The sequence below is a fragment of the Hyaena hyaena genome, unplaced genomic scaffold, assembly GCF_003009895.1.
Source record: "Hyaena hyaena isolate Hyena2069 unplaced genomic scaffold, ASM300989v1 scaffold_186, whole genome shotgun sequence".
NCBI lineage: Eukaryota > Metazoa > Chordata > Mammalia > Carnivora > Hyaenidae > Hyaena > Hyaena hyaena.
This window is the reverse complement of record NW_024080818.1, coordinates 557,898-584,584: the sequence shown is the minus strand read 5'-3', so window position 1 is coordinate 584,584 and position 26,687 is coordinate 557,898. Positions and strand designations below refer to the sequence as shown.

At 43.9% G+C, this 26,687-nt stretch overlaps 1 protein-coding gene across 1 annotated transcript in view; it reads right to left on the bottom strand.

Annotated features, from left to right (window-relative positions):
- Positions 1-26,687, bottom strand: part of CLRN1 (clarin 1) — a 40,832-nt gene that overhangs the window by 4,400 nt on the left and 9,745 nt on the right. The window contains exon 2 of the mRNA XM_039240994.1: positions 8,629-8,808. Coding sequence (XP_039096925.1) covers positions 8,629-8,808 — 180 coding nt within the window. The remainder of the gene's footprint in view (positions 1-8,628; positions 8,809-26,687) is intronic.

Genomic DNA, 26,687 nt, shown 5'->3' with positions numbered 1-26,687 from the left:
TGCACAACTGGACGCCTCTCGCCTCCAGTCCTTACAATATAGGAAACAAAGGTCACAGCCCACAAGAAAGCTGCCTCTTTGTCCCTGGCTGATCCTGAGGGTGACTATGCCTTGAGGGGTGAGACCAGCCTGCCAGGATCTGTGGGAGTTCAGGGTACTGTGGGCTTCAGGGGAAATGTGTCCTCAAAGGTGAAAAAAAGCTCTGATACATTCCCCTATTATCACAAAGATTGTATTGTGGGAAATAATAGAATTTCAATTCCATTTAAAGTAATGGCCAACATTTCCAGAAAGCTAGCATGTCATCTTTAAACTCTCCTACAGATGACAAATATTAGAGGCATTCCATTTCCTCTACAGAATGATAAATTGATAATTTCCTTCTTTAAGGAGTCTTGGAAGATGATAAATGGGAGGTGGGAAAACCAGAGCTTTGCAGATGTAGGTACTAATTTTCTGTGAAATTATGCAATCTCAGTAGAGGCCGGTTATCAAAGGTGAGGTCTCCAGCAATAATTCCTTCTGCAAATGAAAGTGGTTCTGGCTTCACCCTGCTGTAGAGACCAATGGCTGCCATCTAGAAAAGGGACAGAGGGACAAGTAAAGCAAGTTAATACCTAAGAGTAGAATTTGAGGTCTTGATGGGGAGAAAGTTGGTTACGTGTTTCCAAGGAGCAGGTGTGGATGAAAGAACACCACCAGTTAGGTTTAGCTTTTTCTCTTCATCTTCTGTACTGGAGAGCTGGAGAGCCCACATCGGACTTCAGTTTTACTAATGTCATGTGAGTGAAAGTGGTGATTTGTGCAAAGAAGAAATGAGCTAAAAACACAATCGTCCTCTAATTTGAATTGACTTTCAGAAAAGGAGAATATCCTTTGTTTCACAAAATACGTAGAGCTCCTTCTGCTATATTCATTTATTCAACAAATATTTATTGGGTGCCTACTGCAGTGTTCTGGGCGCTGTAGATACAGCCCTGGATGAGCCAACAGAAATCTCTGTCTTCGTGGAGCTGTCAGCAGTGGAGATGGTGGAGGAGAGGCAATAACAAGATAAGAGAGGCCTTCTGTCACTTCTCAGAGTGTGATATGCACTAAGGGGAATAAAATAAAGCAGAAGGGGGTGGCCAGGGAGACCTCAGGGAAAAGATGATGTTTTAATGACTCTTGAAGGAAGTCAAGGAAAGAGAAAGTAGATGAGTGAGGGGAAGAGCATTTTGGGGTAAGGGAACAGCATATGCGGAAGACCCAGGTGGTTTGGGCAGAGGAAGGCAGAAAACCATGCAGAGAGGAGTAAGAGGTGAGCCGTGTGTGGGGGCAGGGGCCGGGGGTCCCGGGGTGGGCATATCAAGTGGTGCTTTAGAGGTCACAGCAAGCACTTGCGCCTTGACTCTAAAACAAACAGAAAGGAAGACACGTGTGCGCGTTCTGAATAGGCTGGGAGTCTATTTGCAATTGTAATAGAACAAGATTGAGCATCTCCTTGCACAAGGTCATGGCCGGGTACAGGGCAAAGTGAGCTGAGCCGTCCTTTCCTGGCACCCTCGACACGAGTGAACTGGAGTGCAATCCTGTCACTGCCCTGCTGCCTCCGGCACATCAAAACAGAATCCCTGGTCCTTTGCCATCATGGGCTAGCGAATACGACTTCCTTCTGTGGCCTCCTTCCTAAAGTCTGTGCTGAGAAATTGATAGAATATTGTTGTGGCTGACTTTTCCTACCACCAATCCTGTCCTTCCTCGGGCTCAATGGCTTTGATGCCTGGACATCCCTGATCTCCTCAGACTTTGGATCACAGCTCCTCCACAAGGACTGACATGGAAACAAGACCCAGATAGTTTCTGACCACAGTTGCAGAATAACACGTCCTAGACATATTACAGAGGCCAGGATATGATGAGTACTGAAACTGATATGTCATGTAAGCTGTCTTCTATTTTTGTACTGCTCTTTATTTTCCTGTCTGTGTATTTCATGTGTGCCTGTGCTTATTTATGGTCCATGCCATAGTTGTAATTATCATAATTAATTAGGCCCGTATCAGGAACCTCCCCTTTTTAAAGGCAGGCAGGCATTGTGTTTGTTTGCCCTGCTTGGTAGAACTCCTAACATGATGCTATGTGTAAGAGAAGACGTAATGAATACAATTTGCAATAAGTCCACATTTTGGAGGTTTTCACCACCTCCAAAAGGCCTGAGCCAATACCTTTCATATCACCTTCAGAGAGTATTCACTGAACTACCTAGAATGTTCTACCGTTGATCCATGGCAAGTCTTCTACCTGGCCTTCTCTCTTCTCCATACAGATCTGGGACTCTACCATCAACTGGGAAACTTCTAGAATGCAATACAGAAAGACAGACCCTCCTACATCAGGGCTCCAGTGTGAAACCGTGGACCCAGTCGCTTCTATGCCCAGCTGCCGCTTCTTTAGCGCCCTCTCTTTCTCTACCTCCCTAATTTGTCTACATCTCTCTCTCTCCCACTGTATTAGAAACTTGGAGGGAAGTGCTTTCCACTCTGTTTTCCCCATTCTGCTTCCCCTCCCATCTACTCTCCCGTTTATGCTTTCACAAAGCTCACTGTTCAGCAATACTCTTGAAACACCCCTGTCTTCTAGCCTCAGGGACATCATCACCTCCTGGCTTTCCTGCCTCCTCCCTGCCCACACCTAGTCAGTGCCCTTTGCTGGGTCCTCCTCCTACAGCCTCAACCCAAAAATGAGCTGACGGTGTTCTTCAGGGATTGGTCCTAGGCCAATTTTTCTCTATCTACATTCTCTCCCCAGATGATCTCATCCATTTCCATTGCTTTAAATAATATCTATATACTGACAACTCCTAAATTTATGTCTTTTGTCTAGACCTCTTCTCTGAGCTCCAGACTCATATATCCCACTGGCTACTTGCCGTCTCTGCTCACATACCTCCTAGGGTCTCACACTTGACATGCCCCAAATAGAACATTGTCTCCCAGTGTTAAGCTCCTCCTTCTACTTCTTTCTTGCCCCAAACTCTAAGTCTCTTCCTCCCCTTGTCTTATTCGTCTTGGTTAATGCCACCACGGTCTGCTTGCTTAAGCCACCGGCAAAAGGCTTTGCTTTCGGATCTACTTTCAAAATGTTTTTAGAATCCATTCATGTCTCTCCATGTCCAAGGCGATATGGCCTAGTCTTTCACCAGACATTTAACAGGTAAATCAGCTATCTGATGTGTTCTTAAAATCTTTCACAAGTTTCTCAATGCAAGTAGAATCAATTCTAAAAGATTTACCATGGCTGGCTTTGGAGGTCTGGCATTCACTGACATCACAGGCCTTCTTAATAATTTTGGTGTTTTGTTTTGTTTTGTTTTCCTCATTTCCCCCTCATTGCTCTTACCCCAGGCCACCTGGGCCTTCTTTCAGCTTCCACAGCAAGCCGACCTCTTTCCTTAGAGTCTTTGTGTGTGCTTTCTCCTCTCCTTGGGAGAGTCTCTGGGGGTCCTCAGCTCTATTGCATCCTTAGAACTGCTTGCTGACCAGTGCATCAAAGCCTCATCCCCTCTTTCTTTCCGTTCTCTATTAGAGCAGCATGTCTGTCACCCTTATGGGAGTGATCATCACCTCTAATTGCTTATGTATGCTTTTGTTTGACTCTCCCGAGAGACTGTAGGCTACAGGACTGTGTGTCCCTGATTGGTTGTGGCATCACCAGTGCCTTATTATCATGGCCTGCACATAGTGGGCACTTCCCAGCATTTGTTGAGTAAGGGGGATACATGCACCTAAATCAGTGGTTCTCAACACTGGTGACACATTAGAATTACCTGACAGAGCTTCAGAAAACACACCTGTACCCAGGCCCCGCCAAGAGAGAACCCAATTTAATTAGTGTAGCATGGGGTCTGGCATCAGCATTTTTAGGAAGTTTTCCAAGTGATCTTAATGTATAGTCCGAAAAAAAATCACTGCCCGAAATGAACTAAAGCAGCCCATAAAGGTATTACTAAAATCCTAACTTGGCAAATGATTTCTCAATTCTATTTTATAACTGACAGGATGTGGGGTGCCTGGGTGGCTCAGTCGGTTAAGCGTCCAACTTCGGCTCAGATCATGATCTCACGGTTTGGGTTCGAGCCCCGTGTCTGGCTCTGTGCTGATGGCTAGCTCGGAGCCTGGAGCCTATTCTAGATTCTGTACCTCCCTCTCTCTCTGACCCTTCCCTGTTCATGCTGTCTTTCTCTCTCTCTCTCAGAAATAAATAAAACATTTAAAAAAAATTTTGTAACTGACAGGATGAGAAAGAGAGAGTGAACAGAGTTGCCTGTGCTTCATGAACAGTGATGGTGGACAGAGATGCTACATGAAGAGGGCTGAGGAATATGATGAACCAAACTGGAAGCCGTAAGTAGTAGAAGGAGTGTCTGGTCCCGGAGGGCAACAGGCTATGAGGCCATAGCATGAGCAAGCTCTGGGGGCTGAAACCTTTGGTGGCCTAATCCAAAGGTGTGTTCCCTTTCCTTCTCTGTGCCTAGGGTCTGGCATGTGCACTGGGACACATAAGGAGAGGCTCATAGCGCTGCTACTCCGGCAGTGTGGAAGGAAGGCCTCTTCCCTTTACCTTCTCCCCCATCTTCATACCTCAGGATGCCAAGCCTTGGGTCCCCATCCAGCAAGGGAATAGACAGGTCCAAACGATATCAGTACAAGGAAAGGGGGAGTCTTGGAGAGCCCAGAGGTGAGTAGGAGAAGAAGAGAAAGGAGGTCCAAGAAGGAAGGAATTTTCTCTGCTGTGAGGAAGGCCGCCTAGGCAGAGAAACAAGGGGGGAGACTCAGTGGAAAAGAGCTGCCCCTCCCCACATCCCCCACGGCAGCCAGTAGAGGGGCTTTTAATGGAGTGCGACTCACACGGGAACAAAATGACTTCCTAATGCTGTCCCCTCTTTGTGTGTTTATCTGTTGGCTCATAGTTACCGTGTTTGTTGATAAGACCGTCATCCCCATCCTTCCACGATGAGGGTTTAGAGCTGGGATCTTCATGAACATTGCAACTTCAGATAAACATTTCCAAAACTCCAGGGGCTTCTGGTTACTGTATGTACACTGAAGCCAAAGGAGGGAGTCTGTTTTTCAAGAGTGATCTGTTTACCCCCAAAGGTCACAAATCATCCGTCCATTTGACCCCGACACGTTTTGTTGTCATGCAGTTTTTAAAAAGTGATTGAGGGGCGCCTGGGTGGCTTAGTCGGTTAAACGTCCGACTTTCGCTTAGGTCATGATCTCGCGGTTTGTGGGTTCGAGCCCCGCGTCGGGCTCTGTGCTGACTGCCAGCTCGGAGCCTGGAGCCTATTTCGGAGTCTGTATCTCCCTCTCTCTCTGACCCTCCCCTGCTCACGCTGTCTCTCTCTCTCCTAGAAATAAATAAAAATATTTTTTTAAAAAAGTGATTGAAATTTTTGGTATTGAAACATAAGGATTTGGGGCTTTTAAAAAGGAGACGACGTGCAAACACTAGTCCTTTACCTTCTGCGAGACAGATCTGAAGCTAGCTCCTTCTTTTCCTTTCTCCCTGTCTCTTCCTTCCCTCATCCACAAACCCTTATTGAGGGCCTGCTTTTGCAACAAGTTCAAAGATAAATAAGGTACAATGTAAGCGCAGGGTCTGTGTGTTCCCGCATATATTTCTCTGCTCAGGTTTGCTTCGCATTAGATTTGGCCAAGGGCTGAGATAAGATCTGGGACTTGGATTAAATTCTGCATTCTCTGAGTCATCTTGCTTTTCAAATACCGTTAGTTTGGTCGTCCGTTAGAACTGTCAAATAATTTGTCTTCCAAATGGGCTGCTCTTCTGAATTTCATTCAGAGGCTGGAGTGCAAGATGGCTGTGCCAGTTAATAAGCTGTTGTATCTCGGCTTCGAACCAGCTCGTTTTTTCTCTGCTTTGTGATGCTGGGTCAAGACTCCCCCGTCTCTAGTCTGCCTTGTCAGCTGCTTTCTGTGATGCTCTGTCAGTAGACAGCTGTGGAGAGGGGACATGAGCGGGCCGGAGCACTTGGGGACTTCCCAGCCCCCTCTACCCTCCCAGAGCGGCTGCAGGTGTTATGCGACACTGTCATCTCCTCAAAGGTCTGAGACCAAGCGCCCCAGCCTCTCTCAAGCCTCCAGGTTCTGGTAACTCCAGACTGTTCCTTCAAATCGTTAAGCCCTGGAAATGGCAGCTGCTGTCTGAGCACGCCGTCTCGGAGTTACCCCAGGGTCTCCTTTCTGTGCGGCCGGTCCTCTAACACCTGTTCAATCAGTCCTGACCGCCCTGGTCCTCAAGAGCTTGCATCCAAATCACGGGAGAGGCTTGTTGAACTCATTCTTGGGCCCCCCCTCCCCCTCCAGAGTTTCTGATGCAGGAGCAGGCCTGGGATGGGGCCTGAGAATTTGCTTTTCTATCACGTTCCCAGGTGAGGCAAAGCCTCCCGGTCTGGGGACCTCACGTTAAGAACCACTGTTGAGCTTTATATTCCCTCCGGGAAAACAGTGTGTGTTCTGTTTCCTGGCTAGCCTCTGATTGATTTAATGGCCTTTGCTAAAATAGCACGCCACCCAGGTCTACCAGCTCCGTTTGTTTTGTTGGGGGAGCAGAGAGTTAATGCCAGCATCCACTTCTCACCTGGACCTGTGAGATTAAATCACTCTGTCCACACCCTGTACCTGTGTTCTTGCTCCTCTGCCCTGATCTCGAGGCCCTCAGCCTTCCTTTACGTATCTCATCCCATCTCTCTGCGGCCCTTTCCCTCTGCCTCTGTGGGCCTGCTCTGCTAATCCCATCCGTTTGAATTCTGACTTCTCTAACCTGTACTAAGTGCCCCAGCTAACACCCCCTTCTGGGTTCAATTTTTCAGATCCACAGGCACGTATTGAAATGTTTACTGTGCGCAGAGCCTCACGCCGGATGCCCTTGCTGGAGATACCAAGATGAGAAAGACTTTGACTCTGGCCTCATAGGATCGTTCTTCCCGCACAGTTTAGAACTGTGTTGTGCTTGTGAAAGACATGGGCAAAATCTTAGCGGAACCCCCACAAGAGAGAGAACTGCTTTGGTTAAGTGACTTATTTGATTAGCAAGATGTGAATGAGGCAAGACTCCGAGAAGTGCGCTCAAGTACTAATGGAAGGAGCCTGGAGGGTGTTGCCAGGTGAGCGGGCCCCTGTTAAGCACAAGGCTCTGTTTTACAGAGAGGGAGCTTTGCAAGTTTGTGGCTGGAGTTGATTTGTGCTAGGGGAGGGGGCAGTGTCCAGACAAAGAAGGGCCCTGGTGGCAGTTGAAGGGCAACAATCAGAAGAGAAGGAAACAGTCTAATGGGGATTTTCTTTCTTTCCTTTTTTTAAATGTTTATTTATTTATTTTTGAGAGAGAGAGAGACAGAGAGAGAGAACATGAGTAGAGAGAGAGGGAGACAAAGAATCTTAAGCAGGCTCTGCACTGTCAGCACAGACACCAACACGGGGCTAGAATTCACAAACCTTGAGATCGTGACCTGAGCCAAAATCAAGAGTCAATGCCTAATCAGCTGAGCCACTCAGGTGCCTCTCTAGCAGGGATTTTCAATCCACCGTTTGCTGGTGTGAGTTGTAACCTCTCTCATCTCTCTGTGGAATCATTAACAGAACTATGGATGCTTCCTGGGACTATGACAAAGTACCAAGTCTTTTTGCAAGTCTGAAGTGGGGTGGAATGAGAGGCGTCCTATAGAAAAAAGGCTACGCATGAGTTATGTATACATTTTTTATTTGCTCACTTTCTCTTCTCCTTGTAACTATATCCTAAGCATCCTGAGGCACTACCTGGGATTTGTACTCTTTTCCACCAGCTCAGTTACTGAGTAGGACATGTTTATTGATGAACGGATGGCTGAGTTTAGACTTTATTTTTTTCCCAGATGCACAAATCATTAGGCTACACAAAGAACCTATGGGCTTGAATTTTACAGCTCATGTGGGCAGAACACTGGCCCTTCACTTTCTTTGCATGATTTTTATTTAATTTTCTGATTATGACCTAAGATCAAGACCCGAGCTGAGATCAAGAGAGGCTTAACCAACTGAGCCACCCAGGTGCCCCTATTTTTCTGATTATGAATAAATAAAAACACACTATTGAATATTTGGAAACATTAAACAATATGAGAAAAAGTGAAAAATCACACATCATTTCCCTGCTCAGAAGTAACTACTACAGATATAATGGTCTCTCTCTCTCTCTCTCTTTCTGTGTATCTATATGGAGGCTTGAGAGAGTATATATACAATATACATACTTATATATATATACACATATAGTCTATATGTATATATATATTTATAAACTCATACACTGTTTTATTCACTTAACTTTTTGATACAAAGCATGCATCCTTTTGATTACATCTTCAAAATATAATTTAATGTCACCACCATTTATTCATACAGAGTATCAGAACGTGTATCTCGAGTTTCCTATCGTTGGATCATTATATTTTTCTCTACTTTCGTGATCATATATATAACACTACAGTGGACATCCATCTATATGAACTATAACTTTACATTTAGGTAGACCTGTCTTTTGACACACTGGCAAGAACATTTGTCTTCCGAAGTAGAATTTTGTACCCACCTGAAATGAAGCTCAAAAGATACAACCCTAGTGGGCCGTGAAGGGTTTCAAAGGGCTTGCCAAAAGCGTTATACATGAAGAAGGCTGTTCCCACCATGGTTAAAACAACCAGGATCATGGAGAAGACAATGACATTGATGTGGATGCTCAAGGGGATCACTTTGAGCAAATCTGGGAAAACTAAAGGTAAGACAAAGATGAGAGGAAATGTCATTAGTGATAGTCGGCAAATGTAATTTCAAAAATTAAATCCCTCTTATTTTTAACCTCAAAAATCACCCAAATCCTTCAGAGGAATACTTTCTCACTTACTAATTTACAAGGGATTTAGAAAAAGGTTTAAACACAGGATTATTTTCTAGAACTCACCAGTAAAGACCAACAAAGAAGAGATTTGAAGGAACTTTTTCTACCCTTGGTCCTCTGTGATTACTTAAATAAACAAGTGCCGGCTTTACAACCAAAAGCCTGTTGATGACCAAACTTTTAATGACGTTTCTCAATAGACTTTTTTTTTTTAATGTTTATTTTTGAGAGAGGAGACAGTGTGAGTGCAGGAAGGGCAGAGATAATGGGAAACACAGAATCTGAAGCAGGCTCCAGGCTCTGAGCTAGCTGTCAGCACAGAGCCCGATGCGGGGCTCGAACCCACAAACCGTGAGATTGTGACCCAGGCTGAAGTCAGATGCTTAACCGACTGAGCGCCACCCAGGCGCTCCCATTTTTAAAAATTATACCTTGAAATGGCATTTTTGGTTTGGGGATAGCTGGGGGAGTTCCAACATCAGGAATTATTTCTGTTTGTTTTACTACCAAACAAGAAAACATTGTTTCTAGTCCACACCAAGATTAAGAAATGGGGTATTTTCAGTCAATTTCAGTATTTTGATGTAGCACAAGCTGTGGGAAAATAATTTCTGGTGATACAAGAAATATTTTCCATTTAGAAAACCTGCCAAATCTATTTCGGGATTTTGTGTTCAGGGCAAGTTTTTTTTGTTTGCAGAGGAAATGAAATACTTTATAAATGGTAGGGTTTCTCTTATCTGGCGAGGCATCAGTATGCTTAGCATCAGCAAACCTGGCAAGACCAATCTGGAGAAGTGTAGTGCAGCCCATTTAAGGTTCCCAAACATTTATTGAGTGCTTTCTTTATTTACTGAGCACCTAGTGTGTGCTGGGCATTGTTTTCACTGCTGGACATGGAGTCATTAACAAGATAAGCAAGGTCTCCCCGTTGGAGATTATAGCCTAATGGGAGCAAATAGATAATTAACAAGTAAACAAATAGATGTGATAGCTTATCTCCAAAGATGGCTTCCATCAATTCCTTCTCTCCTTCTACATACATGTCACTTCTCCTTTAAGAGGTAGAATTTATTCCCCAATTCCCTTGAACCTTGGCTGGCCTATGACTGCTTTGACCACCTGACTATGGCAGAATGAGAGGTGCCAATTCCAACCCTAGCCTATATAAGAAGACCAGCCATTCCTTTTTTTTTTTTTTCCTCTTGGAGGCTTCAGCTGTCATGCAGGAAGTCCAAGTTACTCTGCTGGAGAGAGAGGCCACCCAGAGGAGCACCAGACACGGGAGGGAAGAGTCTTGGACATCCAGCTCCAAAAAGCCTCTGGATGACTCCAGCCCCGGGTGCTATTTCACTTCAGTGCAATCAAGAACTGCCCAATGGAACTAATAAATTTTTGTTTTAAGCCCCTGAGCTTCGGGAGGCTGTTATGCAATGGTAACAGCAAGACACTTTCAGATAGTGCTAATGCCATGGGGAAATGAAACAAAGTAATGGAATTTTGAGTGGTTGAGTGAATGGATGTGGGTGGTCAGCAGAGTTATTCCTGAGCTGGCCTCTGAATGCTGAGAAGGCAGTGGCTGTTTAAAGATCTGGGGAAGAACATTCCAGGGAGAAGAACACCACTGGGGCAGCAGTGAACCTGGCGGGCAATAGGGCGCAGAAGTGAGCTTGCTAGGCTGGGATCATTGTGGCACCTGCTGGATCCTGGTCTTCTGACCATGTGATCATGGTAAGGCATGGTTTTTTTTTTTTTTTTTTAATGTTTTTTATTTATTTCTAGGAGAGAGAGAGACAGCGTGAGCAGGGGAGGGTCAGAGAGAGAGGGAGTCACAGACTCTGAAACAGGATCCAGGCTCTGAGCTAGCTGTCAGCACAGAGCCCGACATGGGGCTCGAACCCACGAACCGTGAGATCACGACCTAAGCAAAAGTTGGACGCTTAACCGACTAAGCTACCCAGGCGCCCCATGGCATGGGGTTTTAATTCAAAATTCACTAGGAAGCCACTGGGAGGAGAGAAGGGTTAAGTAAGAGAGTGACACAGTCTCCTTCATGATCTGAAAAGATCACTCTGGCTGCTGCCTTGTGTGCACAAGGGGGGAGGGGGAGGGAGGAAGCAAGTGCGGAAGCAGGGAGACCGGGGGCAGGGAGTGTTCACAGTGCCAAGAGGCAGGGGGCCTGGCCTAAGCTATAGCAGCTGGGGGAGGTGAGAGGTTATCAGATTTGGAACCTATCTTGGAGATAGAAGATAGGACTTGTCAAAAGGAAGGAATCAAGGGTAAGCAATGGAATAAATGGTGATGCTGTTCACTGATGCAGACAAGGAGAAGGTGTGGGTTTGGGCATGGGAGTGGGAAATAAGGCAGGAGGTCTGCTTAAGATATGTAAGTAGAGGTGCCAAATAGGATTTATGTGTCTGGAAGTCTGGGGAGAAGGTCGAGGTATTTTGGGAGGTGGAACCAGGAAAAGGTGAGCAAGGTGTGTAGGGCATGCAGTTTAAGGGGATAGTCACTCTCCGGGGCTAACTCTGCACCTGAAAGTGCCTGAGAGTGAATGTCTCCTTATGTTTTAGGACTAGGGCCCTCCACGGCCCCACCCTGGTATTTGAAGCCAGAGGAATGGCTATCACCTGTGGAGAAACTGTAGTTAGAGAAGAGACGGACCCTCGGACTCCACATTTCCCTGCGCAGGAGAGACGAGAAACCAGCCAAGGAGACTGAGAAAGTGATCTTGTGAGTTAGGAACAAATCCATGGATGGGACTGAAGAGAAGCCAAGGGAAGAAAATATTCCAAATGATGTGAATCTGTAAGAACAGGTAAGGGGGCACCTGGGTGGCTCTGCTGGTTGAGCGTCTGACTCTTGATTTTGGCTCAGGGCATGATACCTGGGTCATGGGATCGAGCCCTGCATTGGGCTCTGTGCTGAATGTGGAGCCTGCTTAAGATTCTCTCCCTCTGTCTCTCCCCTGCTTGCACGTGTGCGCTCTCTCGCACGCGCTCTCTCTCTTTCAAATTTAAAAAAAAGAATATATATGTAATTATTATCAAAATATGTTAGATGGAAAAAACAAGTAGAAATGTGCACCATTCTATCATTTGGAAAAAAGCCAAAGGGGAATGTATATATTAACAAATAATTTAAATGCTTATCTGATTTAATTCTTTCAACATCCCACCTCCCACGGGAAGAAACTGGAGCTCAGGGATGTGGTAACATACCCCAGATTTATACTTAGTAAGCGGTGGAGATTCGAACTCCTGTCCTCACTCTTAACCACCGTGCTACAGCAGCCTTAGGGCCAGGCATGCTTATCCAGGCAGACACTATTTCTAGAAGTACCATACATGAAACTGGTAATGGCTTCTGGAGAAGGAGACTGAGGGATATTTCATTATGAACCTTTTGGATTTGTGTTTTTTTTTTTAAATCTCTTTGGAAGCATTTTATATTCAATGAATACCTAAATAGATAGATAGATAGATAGATAGATAAAGACAGAAAACTCCTGTGACTGTTCTGGATTAAAAGAGACTTCAGAGACTCGTTGCTAAATGCAATGTGTGGATATTGTTTGTGATTTGAATAAATACTTTATAAGAGTCATTTTTGAGATAACCAGAGAAAATTGAGCATGGACTGGGTATTAGATAATATTACATAATTATTATTGACTTTGTTGGTTATGTTAATGGCACTGCGGTTGTACTTTTAAAAGTCCTCATCAATTCGAAACGATATGGATGAGTAGGTGGATAGAGTAAAAAAAAATCCCTGTGGGCGTGGCGTATGGCAATATGGTCGTTCAAGTTCACGGGTGCTGTGCTGGCCCACCCTGCCCTCTGTTCTGGGGGCTCGCAGTGAGCCAGCCAACCTTATTCTGTGATGTCCTACCCTCCTGAGCTCCCAACTGCTGAGACCACACCATCAATCCAACCTGCTATTCTTAGCTCGATCAGCTGTTCATTTGTTTTTTACTAGTAGTTATCAAAAAATCCATCTACCCAATGAGGTGGCAACCTCATTGTCTCGGATAGGGTAGCCGGGTGAAGCCTGTCTGAAAATTGAGGCTTGTTACCAAAATGAAACAAAGGCAGAAAGAAGTTGCACTGATTTGCCTCCTGGAAAGAAAAGCTAGGAGCTAAAATAAATTGTCAGAAGGAGCATTCTGATTCTTAGGAAGTCTCTTACAATGTCTACCCTTGTGAGAAAATCGCCCAGCAGGGCACTGATCCCTGCAGATTACACAGTTATTTACATTTTGTTGGGTTTCTGTCTTTGATGAAAATTCCCTGAGTCTGTAATGACCAGCCAGAACTCTGGGAACCACCTTCCATTTTCGCACTAGCGTTCACATGACTTTTGTGCGGCTGAGACTGAGAGCAGACCATTCACATAAATATGGGGAGGTGTCACTTTAAAGAGATTGGGTACTATGTATTTAGGAGTTTGGTTTGTTTGGTCTTTTCTTTCTTTTAGATTTGAGATTATGACACAGAGAAAGGATTTGAACTTTTTGATCTGTGGAGGGGCTGTCATTAAATCCAGCCCAAGTCACTTCTGGCCTCCAGAAATTACTTAATTAGCTGTTGCAAGTGAAAGGGAGTTATTTACTAAAGCGGGCAGCTGATGCCACATTAGTAGTACAGGATTGTACCCAGAATTACTCCCCTGTCCTTCTTTCTCTTCTCACGGATTTCCTCCACTCTGTGCGTGAGTCAGTGTACCCAGCTCTCCCCATCTTCAGATCACCCCGGCCCCTAAGTGCCCGTTTGTCCGTTATTTCATCACTAAACTTCCTCAAAGAGCAATACGTGAGTAATAACAGCAGAACTAAAAATAACAATCAAAGATTACATAGCATTTGCTATGTTCCAGGTACTTTACCTACATTACATAAATCAGACACTTAAATCTTTTACTTCTTACAACATGAATTGAAGTGTAGATGAGAGATCTCAGTCTTTTAATTGTTACAATATAAATTAAAACATAAATGAGAGATTTAATTCTTACAGCCGCATAAGGAAGGTACCATTTTATTCTCAATGTATAGACTTAAAAAACACAAAACAGAACCCTGAGGCATGAAGAAGCAAACTAGTCTAGTCACAAAGGGGCATCGCTGCCTTTGCTTTTAACCTTCCCCTTCTATTTTTAAGATTAAAGTAAAATTAACACAGTAAAGAATTTTCCCCTTTCAGTGTATAATTCACTGAATTTTGATAAATTCATTCTGTCATGTAACCACCACCATAATCAATATATACAACAGTTTGACTATTCCCGAAACTTTCCATTTCCCCTTTGTACTCCACCTGTCCCCACTACCCCAGCTCCTGTATGTGTTACTTTGTAAAAACTGCCAGTTGTTTTCCAGAGGGGCTGTGTCATTTCACCTTCCCACTAGCAACCTAAGAGTCCCAGCCTTCTGCATTCTTGCCGGCTCCTGACAGCTTTTTAAAACTGTAGCCATTAAATAGGTGTGTCATTTACCTCATTGTAGTTTTACTTAGCATTTTCCAAATGACTAATGATACTGAGCATCATTCTGTGAGTTTATTTGCTTTCTGTATATCTTTTTTTGGTGAAGTGTCTATTCATATCTTTTGTGCATTTTTTTATTGGGTTCTTTCTTATTGTTACTGAGTTCTGAGAATTCCTTATGCATGCTGGATATGAGCCCTTTATCAGATAAGTAATTCACAAATATTTTCTCCAAGTATGTGACTTGTCTGTTCATTTTCTTATCAGTGCATTTTGAAAAGCAGTTCTGATTTTTATGAGTTCTAGTTTATCGATTGTTTTTCTTTTATCTCTCATGCTTTGGATGTCAAATCTAAGAAGCCTTTGCCTCATGCAAGGTCACCAATATTTTCTCCTATGTTTTTCTTCTAGATATTTTTTACTTTTAGGTTCACATTTAAGTCTGTGATCCATTTTAAGTTATTTTTCTGTATATGGTCAAGGTTAAATTTTTTTTTTTTTTTGCATATGGATATCCAATGTTTCAGTCCTTAAAAGGCTGGATATAGACTTAACATATGACCCAGCAATCCTATTTCTAGATATTTGCCTAAGAGAATTAAAAACATATGTCCACACAGAAATCTGTATGGAGATGTTTACAGTGGCTTCATTCGTATTTGCCCAATATTGGAAACATCTTAAGTATCCATCAACTGGTGAATGGATAAACAAGCTTTGGCCCATCCATAAAATAGCATACTTCTTAGTAATACAAAGGAATGGACTCTTGCTACATACAGTAACATGGATGGATCTGAAAGGCATTATGCGAAATGAAATTAACTACACTCAAAAGGCTGCATGTTGTATGATTCCAAACATATGACATATATGACAATATTCTGGAAATAGCAAGATGGTAAGGACAGAAAACAGATCAGGTTTTGCCCAAGGTTGGCAGTGAGGGAGGAGACTGACCACAAAGGGGGCAGAGGGGTAATTTGGAGGGTAGTGGAAGGCTGTATATCCTGAATGCATTTGTATTTACGCGCCTTTATGTATTAGTCAAAATTCATCGGCGTGTACATCTAAAAAGGGTGAATTTTACTGTACACAATTATACCTCAGTAAACCTGCCTAAAGCTAAAAAAGAGCAGGAGAGCAAGTTCTGGAATGAGTAGGCTCTTCCAGACGTGAGCAAGGGCTCAGCGCAGGTGACAGCTTGGCACAGAGGAGCGAGCTCAGGAGAAGGGAAGAAAAGGCGCACAGGGCCAAGAGCCAAGCACCAGGTTCTAGTCCACTGTGTGACCTTGAGCAGGTCAAAGGGTCCCTGTTTCTCTCTGTAAAATGAAGGTGTTCCGTGGGGCAGCCTGGGAAGGGACCAGGCATTTGACATTAGAGGAGGTTCACACTTCAGCTTCTTTTCTAAGTCTCTGAACTCCCTACATCTTGATTTCTTTATCTGAACAGTAAGACTAATTCTACTTTCTTTCAAAATTGTGAGGACTCCGTGACCCCAGTGTATGGAGTACCTAGCACATGGAGGAGGTCAGGAGAAGCTCTCTGGGGGGTGCCCCTAGGCCGGCTGGACCACTGTTCATAGCCATCCTTTCTCTCCAGCTCAGAGACAATGTTGATGATTTCTCCTCTCTCTCTGCCACATCAGTTTCCTCCTCTCTTTGGATCAGCCCCATCAGCACACAAAAAACATGCTGTCGTTTTCTCATCATAAAAAAAAAAAAAAATCTCACTTAGGGTCCTGGGGGGGCTCACACACCAGTTGGTGGCATCTGACTTTAGCTCAGGTTTTGATATGCAGTTTGTGAGTTTGAGCCTCGAACCTGGCTGGCTGCTGTCAGTGTGGAGCCTCTTCGGATCCTCTGTCCCTCCCTCTCTGCCCCTCCCCCGCTCATCTCTCTCTCAAAAAAAAAAAAAACAACAAAAAAAAAAACATTCACTTAAGCCCTCCAGCTATTACTGCCTTTTTAAAATTTGCCTTACAGCAACACTTCTCTGGGAGTCACCTATATTCTCAGCATCTCCTTCCTCTTTCTCCACTTTCTCTCTTGAACCCACTGCCCGGATACAGCATTTCCTATGGCACCAGGGAGTTTCAAGCTGCCAAACTCAATAGTCAATCTTTGTCCCCATCTTTTTTTTTTAATTTATTTTTTTTTAGTTTTTTTAAATAGTTTATTGTCGAGTTGGTTTCCATATAACACCCAGTGCTCATCCCAGCAAGTACCCTCCTCCATGCCCGTCACCCCCCATCCTCTCCCCCCCATACCCATCAGTCCTCAGTTTGTTCTCAACATTCAAGAGTCTCTCATGGTTTGCCTCCCTCCCTCTCCCCAACTATCTTTCCCCTTCTTCTCCCTCATGGTCCTCCATTAAGTTCCTCCTAATCCTCCTATACGTGCAAACATGGTATCTGTCCTTCTTTGCCTGACTTACTTCACTCAGCATAACACCCTCAAGGTCCATCCATGTTGCTACACATGGCCAGATTTCATTCTTTCTCATTGCCATGTAGTATTCCATTGTATAAATATACCACATCTTCTTGATGCATTCATCAGTTGATGGACACTTAGGTTCTTTCCATGTTTTAGCTATTGTGGAGAGTGCTGCTGTGAACATTGGGATACATGTGCCCCTATGCATCAGCACTCCTGTATCCCTTGGGTAAAGTCCTAGCAGTGCTACTGCTGGATCATAGGGGAGGTCTGTTGTTAATTTTTTGAGGAACCTCCATACTGTTTACTAGGGGAGTTGCACCAGCTTACATTCCCACTAACAGTGTAGAAGGGTGCCATTTCTCCACATCCTCACCAGCATCTAGAATCTCCTGATTTGTTCATTTTAGCCACTCTGACTGGCATGAGGTGGTATCTCAGTGTGGTTTTGATTTGTATTTCCCTAATGATGAGGGACACTGAGCATCATTTCATGTGTCTGTTGCCCATCTGGATGTCCTCTTTGGAGAAGTGTCTGTTCGTGTCTTTTGCCTCCAGGCCTATTTCAAGAAATTAGAAAAAGAGCAAGTACAAAATCTAACAGCACACCCAAACCCAGTAGGAGAAGAGATATAATAAAAATTAGGGCAGAAATAAACAATATAGAAACCAAAAAAAAAACAAAAACAGTTGAACTGATCAACGAAACCAAGAGTTGGTTTTTTGAAAAAATAAACAAAATTGACAAACCTCTCTCCAGGCTTCTCAAAAAGAAAAGAGAAAGCACTCAAATAGACAAAATCATGAATGAAAAAGGACTTATTACAACCAACCCCTCAGAAATACAAGCAATTATCAGGGAGTACTATGATGAATTATATGAGAACAAACTAGACAACTTAGAAGAAATGGACAAATTCCTAAACACAGACTCACTACCAAAATTCACATAGGAAGAGATAGAAAATCTGAACAGATCCATAACTAGTGAGGAAATCGAATCAGTTATCAAAAATCTCCCAACAAATAAGAGCCCTGGGCCAGATCACTTCCCTGGGGAATTCTACCAGACATTTAAAACAGAACTAATACCCATTCTTCTCAAGCTACTCCAAAAAATAGAAATCAAAGGAAAACTTCCAGACTCATTTTACAAAGTCAGCATCACTTTGATTCCCAAGCCAGACAGAGATCCAGCAAAAAAAGAGAACTACAGGCCAATATCCTTGATGAATACAGATGCAAAAATCCTCAACAAGTTATTTGCAAATCGAATTCAACAGCACATAAAAAGAATTATCCACCATGATCAAGTGGGATTCCTTCCTGGGCTACAGGGCTGGTTCAATATTCGATACATCAATGTGATACATAAATCAATGTGATACATCACAATAACAAAAGAAAAGATAAAAACCTTATGATCCTGTTGATAGATGCAGAAAAAGCATTTGACAAAATACAGCACCCCTTCTTAATAAAGACCCTCGAGAAAGTTGGGATAGAAGGAACTTACTTAAACATCATAAAAGCCATCTATGAGAAGCCCTCAGCTAACATCATCCTCAAAGGGGAAAAACTGAGAGCTCTCCCTGAGATCAGGAACATGACAGGGATGTCCACTCTCACCACTGTTGTTTAACAGAGTGCTGGAAGTGCTAGCATCAGCCATCAGACAACAAAAGGAAATCAAAGGCATCAGAATTGGTAAAGAAGTCAAACTTTCACTGACGACATGATATTCTACATAGAAAACCCAACAGATTCCACCAGAAGCCTACTAGAGCTGATCCAGGAATTCAACAAAGTTGCAGGGTACAAAATCAATGTACAGAAGTCGGTTGCATTTTTATACACCAATAATGAAGCAACAGAAAGAGAAATCAAGAAACTGATCCCATTCACATTTGCAGACACAAAAAAAACATAAAATACCTAGGAATAAACCTAACCAAAGATATAGGAGATCTGTATGATGAAAACTATAGAAAACTTATGAAGGAAATTGAAGAAGACACAAAAAAATGGAAAAACATTCCATGCTCATGAGTCGGAAGAATAAATATTGTTAAAATGTCACTACTACCCAGAGCAATCTACACCTTCAGTGCAGTCTTTGTCCCCATCTTACTTGGTCTGCATCTGGCACAGTGGCTTCCTCCCTCCTCCTGGAAGAGCCTTCTTCCCCCGGCTCCCAGTCACTATGCTCTCCCGGTTTCGCTCCCTCACTGGCTGCCATCTTGATCTGCTATGTTGGTTCATCCTTACCCTTGGAGTCATCCAGAGGAGGACTCCATTCTTGTACCTCTTCTCTTCTCCCTCTTCCCTCACTTCCTTGGTGTTCCATCCAGTAGTGTCGCTTTTATTGGAAACACTCTCAAACAGATATTTCCAGCCCAGACTTCCCCTGAATCCCACACTTGTAAGTCCCCAGCTTCCTATTGAATATCTTAACTGGGATCTGAAATAGGAGTCTCATTGGTTCCCAAAGTGCACCCATAGTCTTCCTGTCCTCACACTTGCTTCCTTCAGCCTTCTTCACCTCAGTGGCTGGCATCTCCATTCTTCCTTGACATTATCCTTGATTCTTCTCTTACTCTCATGTGTCACGTTTAATCCACCTGTTGGCACTACCTTGAGAATCCAACCACTTGTCTCCATTCCCACTGCTCTGCCAGGTCTAAGCCAGCGTCCTCTCTCACATGGATGGCTGCAAGGGCTTCCTAACTGCTCTCTCTGCTTCCACCCCTCCTCCTTATCCTCCTCTCTCAACCCAGGGGCCAGAGGGATCTTTAAAAAATGAATTGGTTTAGGGGCATCTGGGTGGCTCAGTAGGTTAAACATCTAACTCTTAATCTCAGTTCATGTAGTGATGTCAGGTCATGACTTCAAGCCCTGCATTGGACTCCATGCTGAGCATGGAGCCTACTTTTAAAAAATGAACTTGTTCTGGGGCACCTGGGTGGCTCAGTCAGTTAGGCGTTCGACTTCCATTCAGGTCATAATCTTATGGTCGGTGGGTTGGAGCCCTGTTTTGGGCTCTGTGCTGACAGCTCAGAGCCTGGAGCATGATATAGATTCCGTGTCTCCTCTCTGCCCCTCCTCCACTCATTCTCTCTCCATTCTCTCTCTCTCTCTCTCTCTCTCTTTCTCTCTCTTTCTCTTTCTCTCTCACTTTCTTAAAAATAGAAATTAAAAGAATTCTTTTTAAATGAATTGGTTCATATCAGTCCCCTGCTTAAACACTTCCAATGGATTCTGCTCTCAGAGCATAAGCCAAGTCATTACAATAGCCTACTAGGACCTATGTGGTTGGACTCCTTGCCAGGCCTCTGACTTCATCTGCTACCCATTCCCGTGTCGAGCCACTGGCCTTGCTACTGTACTTCAAACATACCAGGAGCACTTCTAACCCCAGGGCCTTTGCACATACTGTTCCTGCTGCCTGGATAGTCCCCTAGATAGTCTCATGGCTTGCTCCCTCACCTCCACGTCTTTATTTAGATGCTTTGTCAGGAGGACCTTCTTTAACCATCATATTTAAAGTTGTCATCCCCTGCCCAGTCACCTCCCCTTCCAACTCCCCCTGTTGCCTTACTTTTACTTTTCTCTTTAGCAATTATCCCACCTGACCAAGTTTATATTTTTACTTATTTTTTTCTCTCCTGACATGAGGGCAGGTGCATCGGTCTATTTTATTCATTGCTGTATTCCTAGCACCTAAGAATGCCTGGCACAGTGTAGATCAGTATTTCTCAACTTTTTTTTTCCTTATTGCACTTCAGCCCAGGAGTCTTTTCAGACATTTTTCCTAATCACCTTTTCCCAATGGAATTGTAAAGCACAGATATATTGTGTGTTGATTTCAGTATCGTATTGATATCTGTGCTTTATACACATACACACTTTATTATTTTCATATGCACTTTTTAAAGAGTAAGAATATTTTCTTGCTCCCAAGACCCAATCTTCACCCCTTGACAGGGAATATGGCAGCCATTAGGAATGTATGATGTAGCTGCTAGACACATTTATGTTGGATGGATACCTTTTGCTTCGAGTAGGAAGCAGGGATGGAGTTTGATGTGGTTAGCGGGTCTGGGGTTTCTTGGCAGAAGTCAGTGGTTTAGATTGAAGGGAATTACTGCCACAAAGGCAAAAAATGGGAAGGAAAAAGAGGAGCGGACAGTCCATTGGTGACCCTAGGGCTAGAGAAGAAGAGGGGGTTGGCAGGTTCTAGAGTGAAGGGAGTTTCTGGTTAAGAACTTGAACTTGTCCATAGAGTTAAGCAGTCACTGTTGACCTTGATGTAACCTACTGGTGGCAATAGAAGCTGGATTGAGAGAGTTTTGGGAGAGGATCTGGGGCAATGGAGATAAAATAGAATAATCACCGGAAGGGTGATAGGAAACTTTTTTTTTTTTTTTTAAAGAAGTTGAAAGACCTGGTTGGTAACTGGAATGGAATTTCAAATCTCTTTAGTAAAAGAAAAATGTTAAGCCAACATATTGGGGGTTGTCAACCTGTTACGTGGAAGCTGATGGCTGCTTCATAGCAAGGTTTAAAGTTTGAGATTTGTCTCAATCCTGAATATGATAAAGCTCTTTCTCATTAGCAGGGCGGGAGGATTAGGAAAAGATGGACTTGCTCCTTATCGTGTTTCTGTTCAAATGTCCATCTGTTTATAGAGGAATTTTTAAAAATAAACAAACAACATTATAACAATGAAATGGAGCTCAAGTTAAAAATCTCACCCACAATCCTACCAATAGCAAAGCAAGATTTCCTTTATTTTTAGTTGTTTCAAATCTGTCCATCTTAATACTTATTTCCTATGTTATTATACTCCTATTGCAGTTTTGAGATTCTCTTCTGTACTTCTTATTCAGAATATAAGCATTTTCCATGTCATACATGTTGTCTTCACAACTTGCATACAGATAACAGCATGGATTTTCCGTCAAACTGATGGACTGCTGTCTGTTAGGTTATCTTCCATGGTTGTGGTATTCTAGCTATTGCTGTAATGAATATCTTCAAGCACATTCTTTCTTCTTTCTTAGTATGGGGGTGGAAGATGAGCAGGCCTAAGTCTTTTGGATGAACTTCCAGGAAAGGAATTACTTGGATCAGATTGCTTTCCAAAAGAATGCTGTATATGTACAGATCCAAGGTAACCTAAAGATGGTGAGTTATGTTTTGTAACATACATATTAAACTACTGATTCAAAGCGTCTGAAAGCAGAGATTTCTGACAAGATTATCTAATCAGAAACAGAGAACTAGAGGGGGCGCCTGGGTGGCTTAGTCGGTTAAGCGTCTGACTTTCGCTTAGGTCATGATCTCGCGGTTCTTGGGTTCAAGCCCCGCGTCGGGCTCTGTGCTGACTGCCAGCTCAGAGCCTGGAGCCTGTTTCAGAGTCTGTGACTCCCTCTCTCTCTGACCCTCCCCTGCTCACGCTGTCTCTCTCTCTCTCTCTCCTAGAAATAAATAAAACATTAAAAAATTTAAAAAAAAAAAGCAGAGAACTAGAAGAAACTAGTCATTGAGGTTACTCCCCTAATAGCAGAATGGAAAGCACCTGTCGTGGCCTGGGGGGAGAGGAAGGGAATCCACCTGCTTAGCTATGGTGTACAGAGGAAGGCTGCCATACCCTCCTTAGTGCAGTCTGCTATCACAAAACAGAGCTGAGTTAGTCATAAATAAAGGACTTACAGTGAAAATACAGCCACAGGGGAGCTCTCTGTGGGAAATTGTCTCTCCCCCAATCATTTGGTGGGGGGTTCTATTCTTTGAGCTATGTCCCTGGACTCTGTACCCCCATTCCAACTTGGGCCTCTGATCTGTAGTCTCCCACCCTCGGCCGGCCATTCTGCAAAGTCTTTTCCAGTCTTTCCCTCCTCTGGCCCTTGCCATTTCATCCCTTCCCCCACTCTTGAGCACCTATCACCCCCACTTCCATTTCTGTCAGTTTGTGTGCCTGCCTTACAGAAGGCTTGAAAACATCCAACGAGCTGAACTCTTCCATTCCAAAGAGAACACAAGGGCTATCAGGGCAATTCCCTCACCTGTCCGTTCCCTGTTGCCATGTTTCCTCTGGTTTGGGCCCAACCTTCCCTCCAGTTTGAGTGACATTTTCTTCCTCTTGTCCAAGACCTGGCCTTCTCCCTGTGCTGTCACACTCAGACTCCTCCTTTACTACCTCACAGGGTACTTTCTCAATCCATTACCTACCTCTCCCGTCTGTCTTCCGCACTTTCCTCCCTTCTGCTTTATCCCCGCAGTAGAGAATCATACTCAAGCCCCTCCCATTGTGAACATACACATGGACTCACCCATACACACTTGTGCACACACAGGCACGCACGCAAGTATGCCTGGCCATGTGGCTGCTCTAGGAGGCTCACCACAGCCTTTCTCTGAGTCCTTGCTCCCATTCCCTCCTCAGCTCCTACAAGCACCTCTCTTCCCCACCACCCCATCAGGACTGCTTTAGAAAGGTCTCCCATGGGGGGCGCCTGAGGGGCTCAGTCAGTTAAGCATCCGACTTCGGCTCAGGTCATGATATCACGGTTCATTGGTTCAAGCCCCACACTGGGCTCTGTGCTGACAACTCAGAGCCTAGAGCCTGCTTCGCATTCTGTGTCTCCCTCTCTCTCTGCCCTTCCCTGCCTTAAGCACTGTCTCTCTCCATCTCAAAAATAAATAAAACATTAAAAAAAGAAAAGGTCTCCCGTGACCTCAGCTGGATTCCTCTCCAGCTCACTGCCCCTCCGCTCTCAGCCTGCTTCACCAATCCCTCCTTTCTACCCATAATTATTCATATTTTCTAAAACCCACTCATATTTACCTTCTCGTTTGAGTCCCCTCCCTGGGAAATCTTTTCTTCCATTGTAGCTCCCACTACCACCTCTAATCGGCTGACTCCCTCTTCCCTACCTCTACTCCAGACCTACTCCCATCACCTCCACATCCGTGCAACTGAAGGACATCACTTGTTGCTGGCCTATAAGTGGACCTCATTAAACATGACCAGAAATAATTTCCTCTTCCCTCTAAACTTTCTACTTCTGTATGTCTTATACAGAAGAAATCTGGGGTTCATTTCATGTTGCTAAGATCTATTGAGTTTTGCTTCCAATTATTTTGGAAATATTTCCCCTCAGTTGCAGCCCTCTGATAATGCTTTGGCTTGGGCCACCATTAGTGGATGAAGAAGCCTGTTGACTGGCCCCTTGACCTCGCTTTTGGTTTTCTTCCAATCCATCTTCTATCTTGTCACATACTTGCTTAACACCTTTAAGTGGCTTCCCATTGCCTTCAAGATCAAATTAACTGCCTTGGTATAGCAAAGTCTCCTAGATTCTAGTCACTGCCTTCCTTTCCAGTCTTATCTTTCTTTTCCTTTCTCTCACCTCCTCAGTACTCTGACCACAGTAGGCTCTTCATACCTTGGCTCGTGCTATTCCTTTGCTCAGAACGGCTTCTTCCATGCCGTCTAGTGAAATCTAACTCTAACTCTTAAGAACTTTCTTCCAGTTTCCCTGTGCTTTGCCCTGACAAAGAATAAGTCTCCTTCTTGGGGCTTTGTGGATAAAAACAATGATTGTGATAGTAATTAGTGCTCTTCAGCCATCCACAGTTCTGGTTCTTCCCGACTCCAGGCTTGTGATAGGATTGCACATCCTGGCCCCTTTGTAGTTACACGCAGCTACGTAACAACCTTTGCCAATAAAGTCTAAGTGGAAGCGGCATGCGTCCGTTCCGGGTCAGAGGGTTTACTTGCCAGTGTGAGAGTCTCTACAATTCTTTCCATCTGTTATAACAACTGGTGACATTCCAGGTGGTGGCTGCATCCTGGAATGGACCTACAGCAGATCTCTGACAAATATGTTCTCTGAGCAAGAGATCAATCCTTGCTGATTTACCTGTGATGTTTGAACTTACTTGCCGTTGAAATGTAACACAGTCCATCTTGACTAATGTACCAGTGCAGCTTTTACAAATTTGTCAGTTATTTAAAAACACTCTCGCTGGGTTCTTCATTGTTTGTGAACAAATACCTTCTCTTATTTCTTCGTATCTGCAGAGTCTAGAAGAATGCCTAGGCATGTTATAGGCCCCAGTGATTTTTTTTTCCCTTGGCATGGAGGTGAGAGCACATAGACTCTAACTTACAAAGAATTTGTGTCTTACATGTAAAGTCATGCTGTTTTCAATAGATCATTGGAGGGTAATAAGAATAAGATTAAAAAAATTGTTTTTACAAACTGCTAAGTATGTCCCTTATTACTTGCCATTAATTCATGTTTTATTTGCTGTCTCTAAATGCATGGCTTTCATTTCAGTTACCCTGAAATTTATTTCTATCTGCTGGTTTCCTCTGTTACATTTTATCTTGAAACTTTGTTCTCCTTTGTTTCTATTACTGATTCCAGTCTAACAGTCATATCTTTTATCCTGCCTGTTTTGAACAGGAATTTAGTAAGTCTCTTTTTAAAAAATTTTCTTAACGTTTATTAATTTTTCAGACAGAGAGAGACAGAGCACGAGCTGGGGAGGGGCAGAGAGAGAGGGAGACACAGAATCCGAAACAGGCTCCAGGCTCTGAGCTGTCAGCACAGAGCCCGACGTGGGGCTCGAACCCACAGACCACGAGATCATGACCTGAGCCAAAGTCGGCCGCTTAACCGACTGAGCCAAGTCTCATATAAACTGATATTTAGGCATTACCAAGAGGATTAGCTAGTTAGAGTATCATTCAACACCAAAGCAAGAAGGACAGAGGAGCTGCTGGGAAGAGCGACAAATAGCCAGGCATTAACTGAAAGGCAACAGAGCAGGTTACAAAAAGCATAACTTTTGGAGTTAGGAAAGTTTGGGATTAATCTCATTTGGGCATTCACTGCTCATGTGGGCCTCTGGATACTTCAGCTCCCTTCTATGCAAATATAAATAGACAGAAATAAGCCAAAGAACTTTTGAGACACGTAAGTGAGATCGCTTACATGGATGCTCTGTGTAGATTTTAAGTAATTGATTAAATATTTCTTTAACATGATGAAAATGGTAGGGCAGTCGTATTTCCATGAAGAGGGGTGGGCGATATAAGAACCCAATATCTTGACAGTGTCTGCATTTTCAAGTCTCATGACCAGTCATTGCAGGCAGGTAGAAGTTTTGGGCTCACAGGTGATTAGAGCATTTATCTGTATATTGAGGCAAATGATCCTCACTCCCCACCCCGCTCCCCAATAGGGGTCCCTAGATAACATGGAATTCAAGCAAACTTTCTTTCTTGTAACCCACATTTTTACTTTTTCTCCCCCTCCCTGACCAGGTGGGTGACTATTCCTGTAAATGAGCCAGAAACTTTGGATTTATAGCTAATTACTTATTTGGTACCTGTCACACACTTTCCTCAGCATCTGATATATTGTTCTCATTCTCATTTCTATTTCCCGAGTGCAGTTTCTCGCACATTCTCTGTAATGACTTATCTAAAATGACTTTTGGGATGATGGCACACCTCTAAGGAGGTGACAGTCTCCTGATGGCCCTTTGGAAGGAGCAGAACTCTTCCACAGGAGACTGGAAGGTGGAGGTCAGAATGATAATTTTGTTTCTTGATACAGTGCTGGAGAATGTGGCTTAGATCTGCCAAGTTCTGTTGAATTAGGCAGCCTCACCCACCTCGTCACAGGTGGGGCTGGACAGCTGAGAGCCCCCCAGTCCAGGGCAGAGCTGGCTCCCTCATCCTGACCAGGTGGAGAACAGGCTCCTGTATCTGGCGGGCAGACTTGGAAAGAAGGGAAGCTCTGGGGCTGA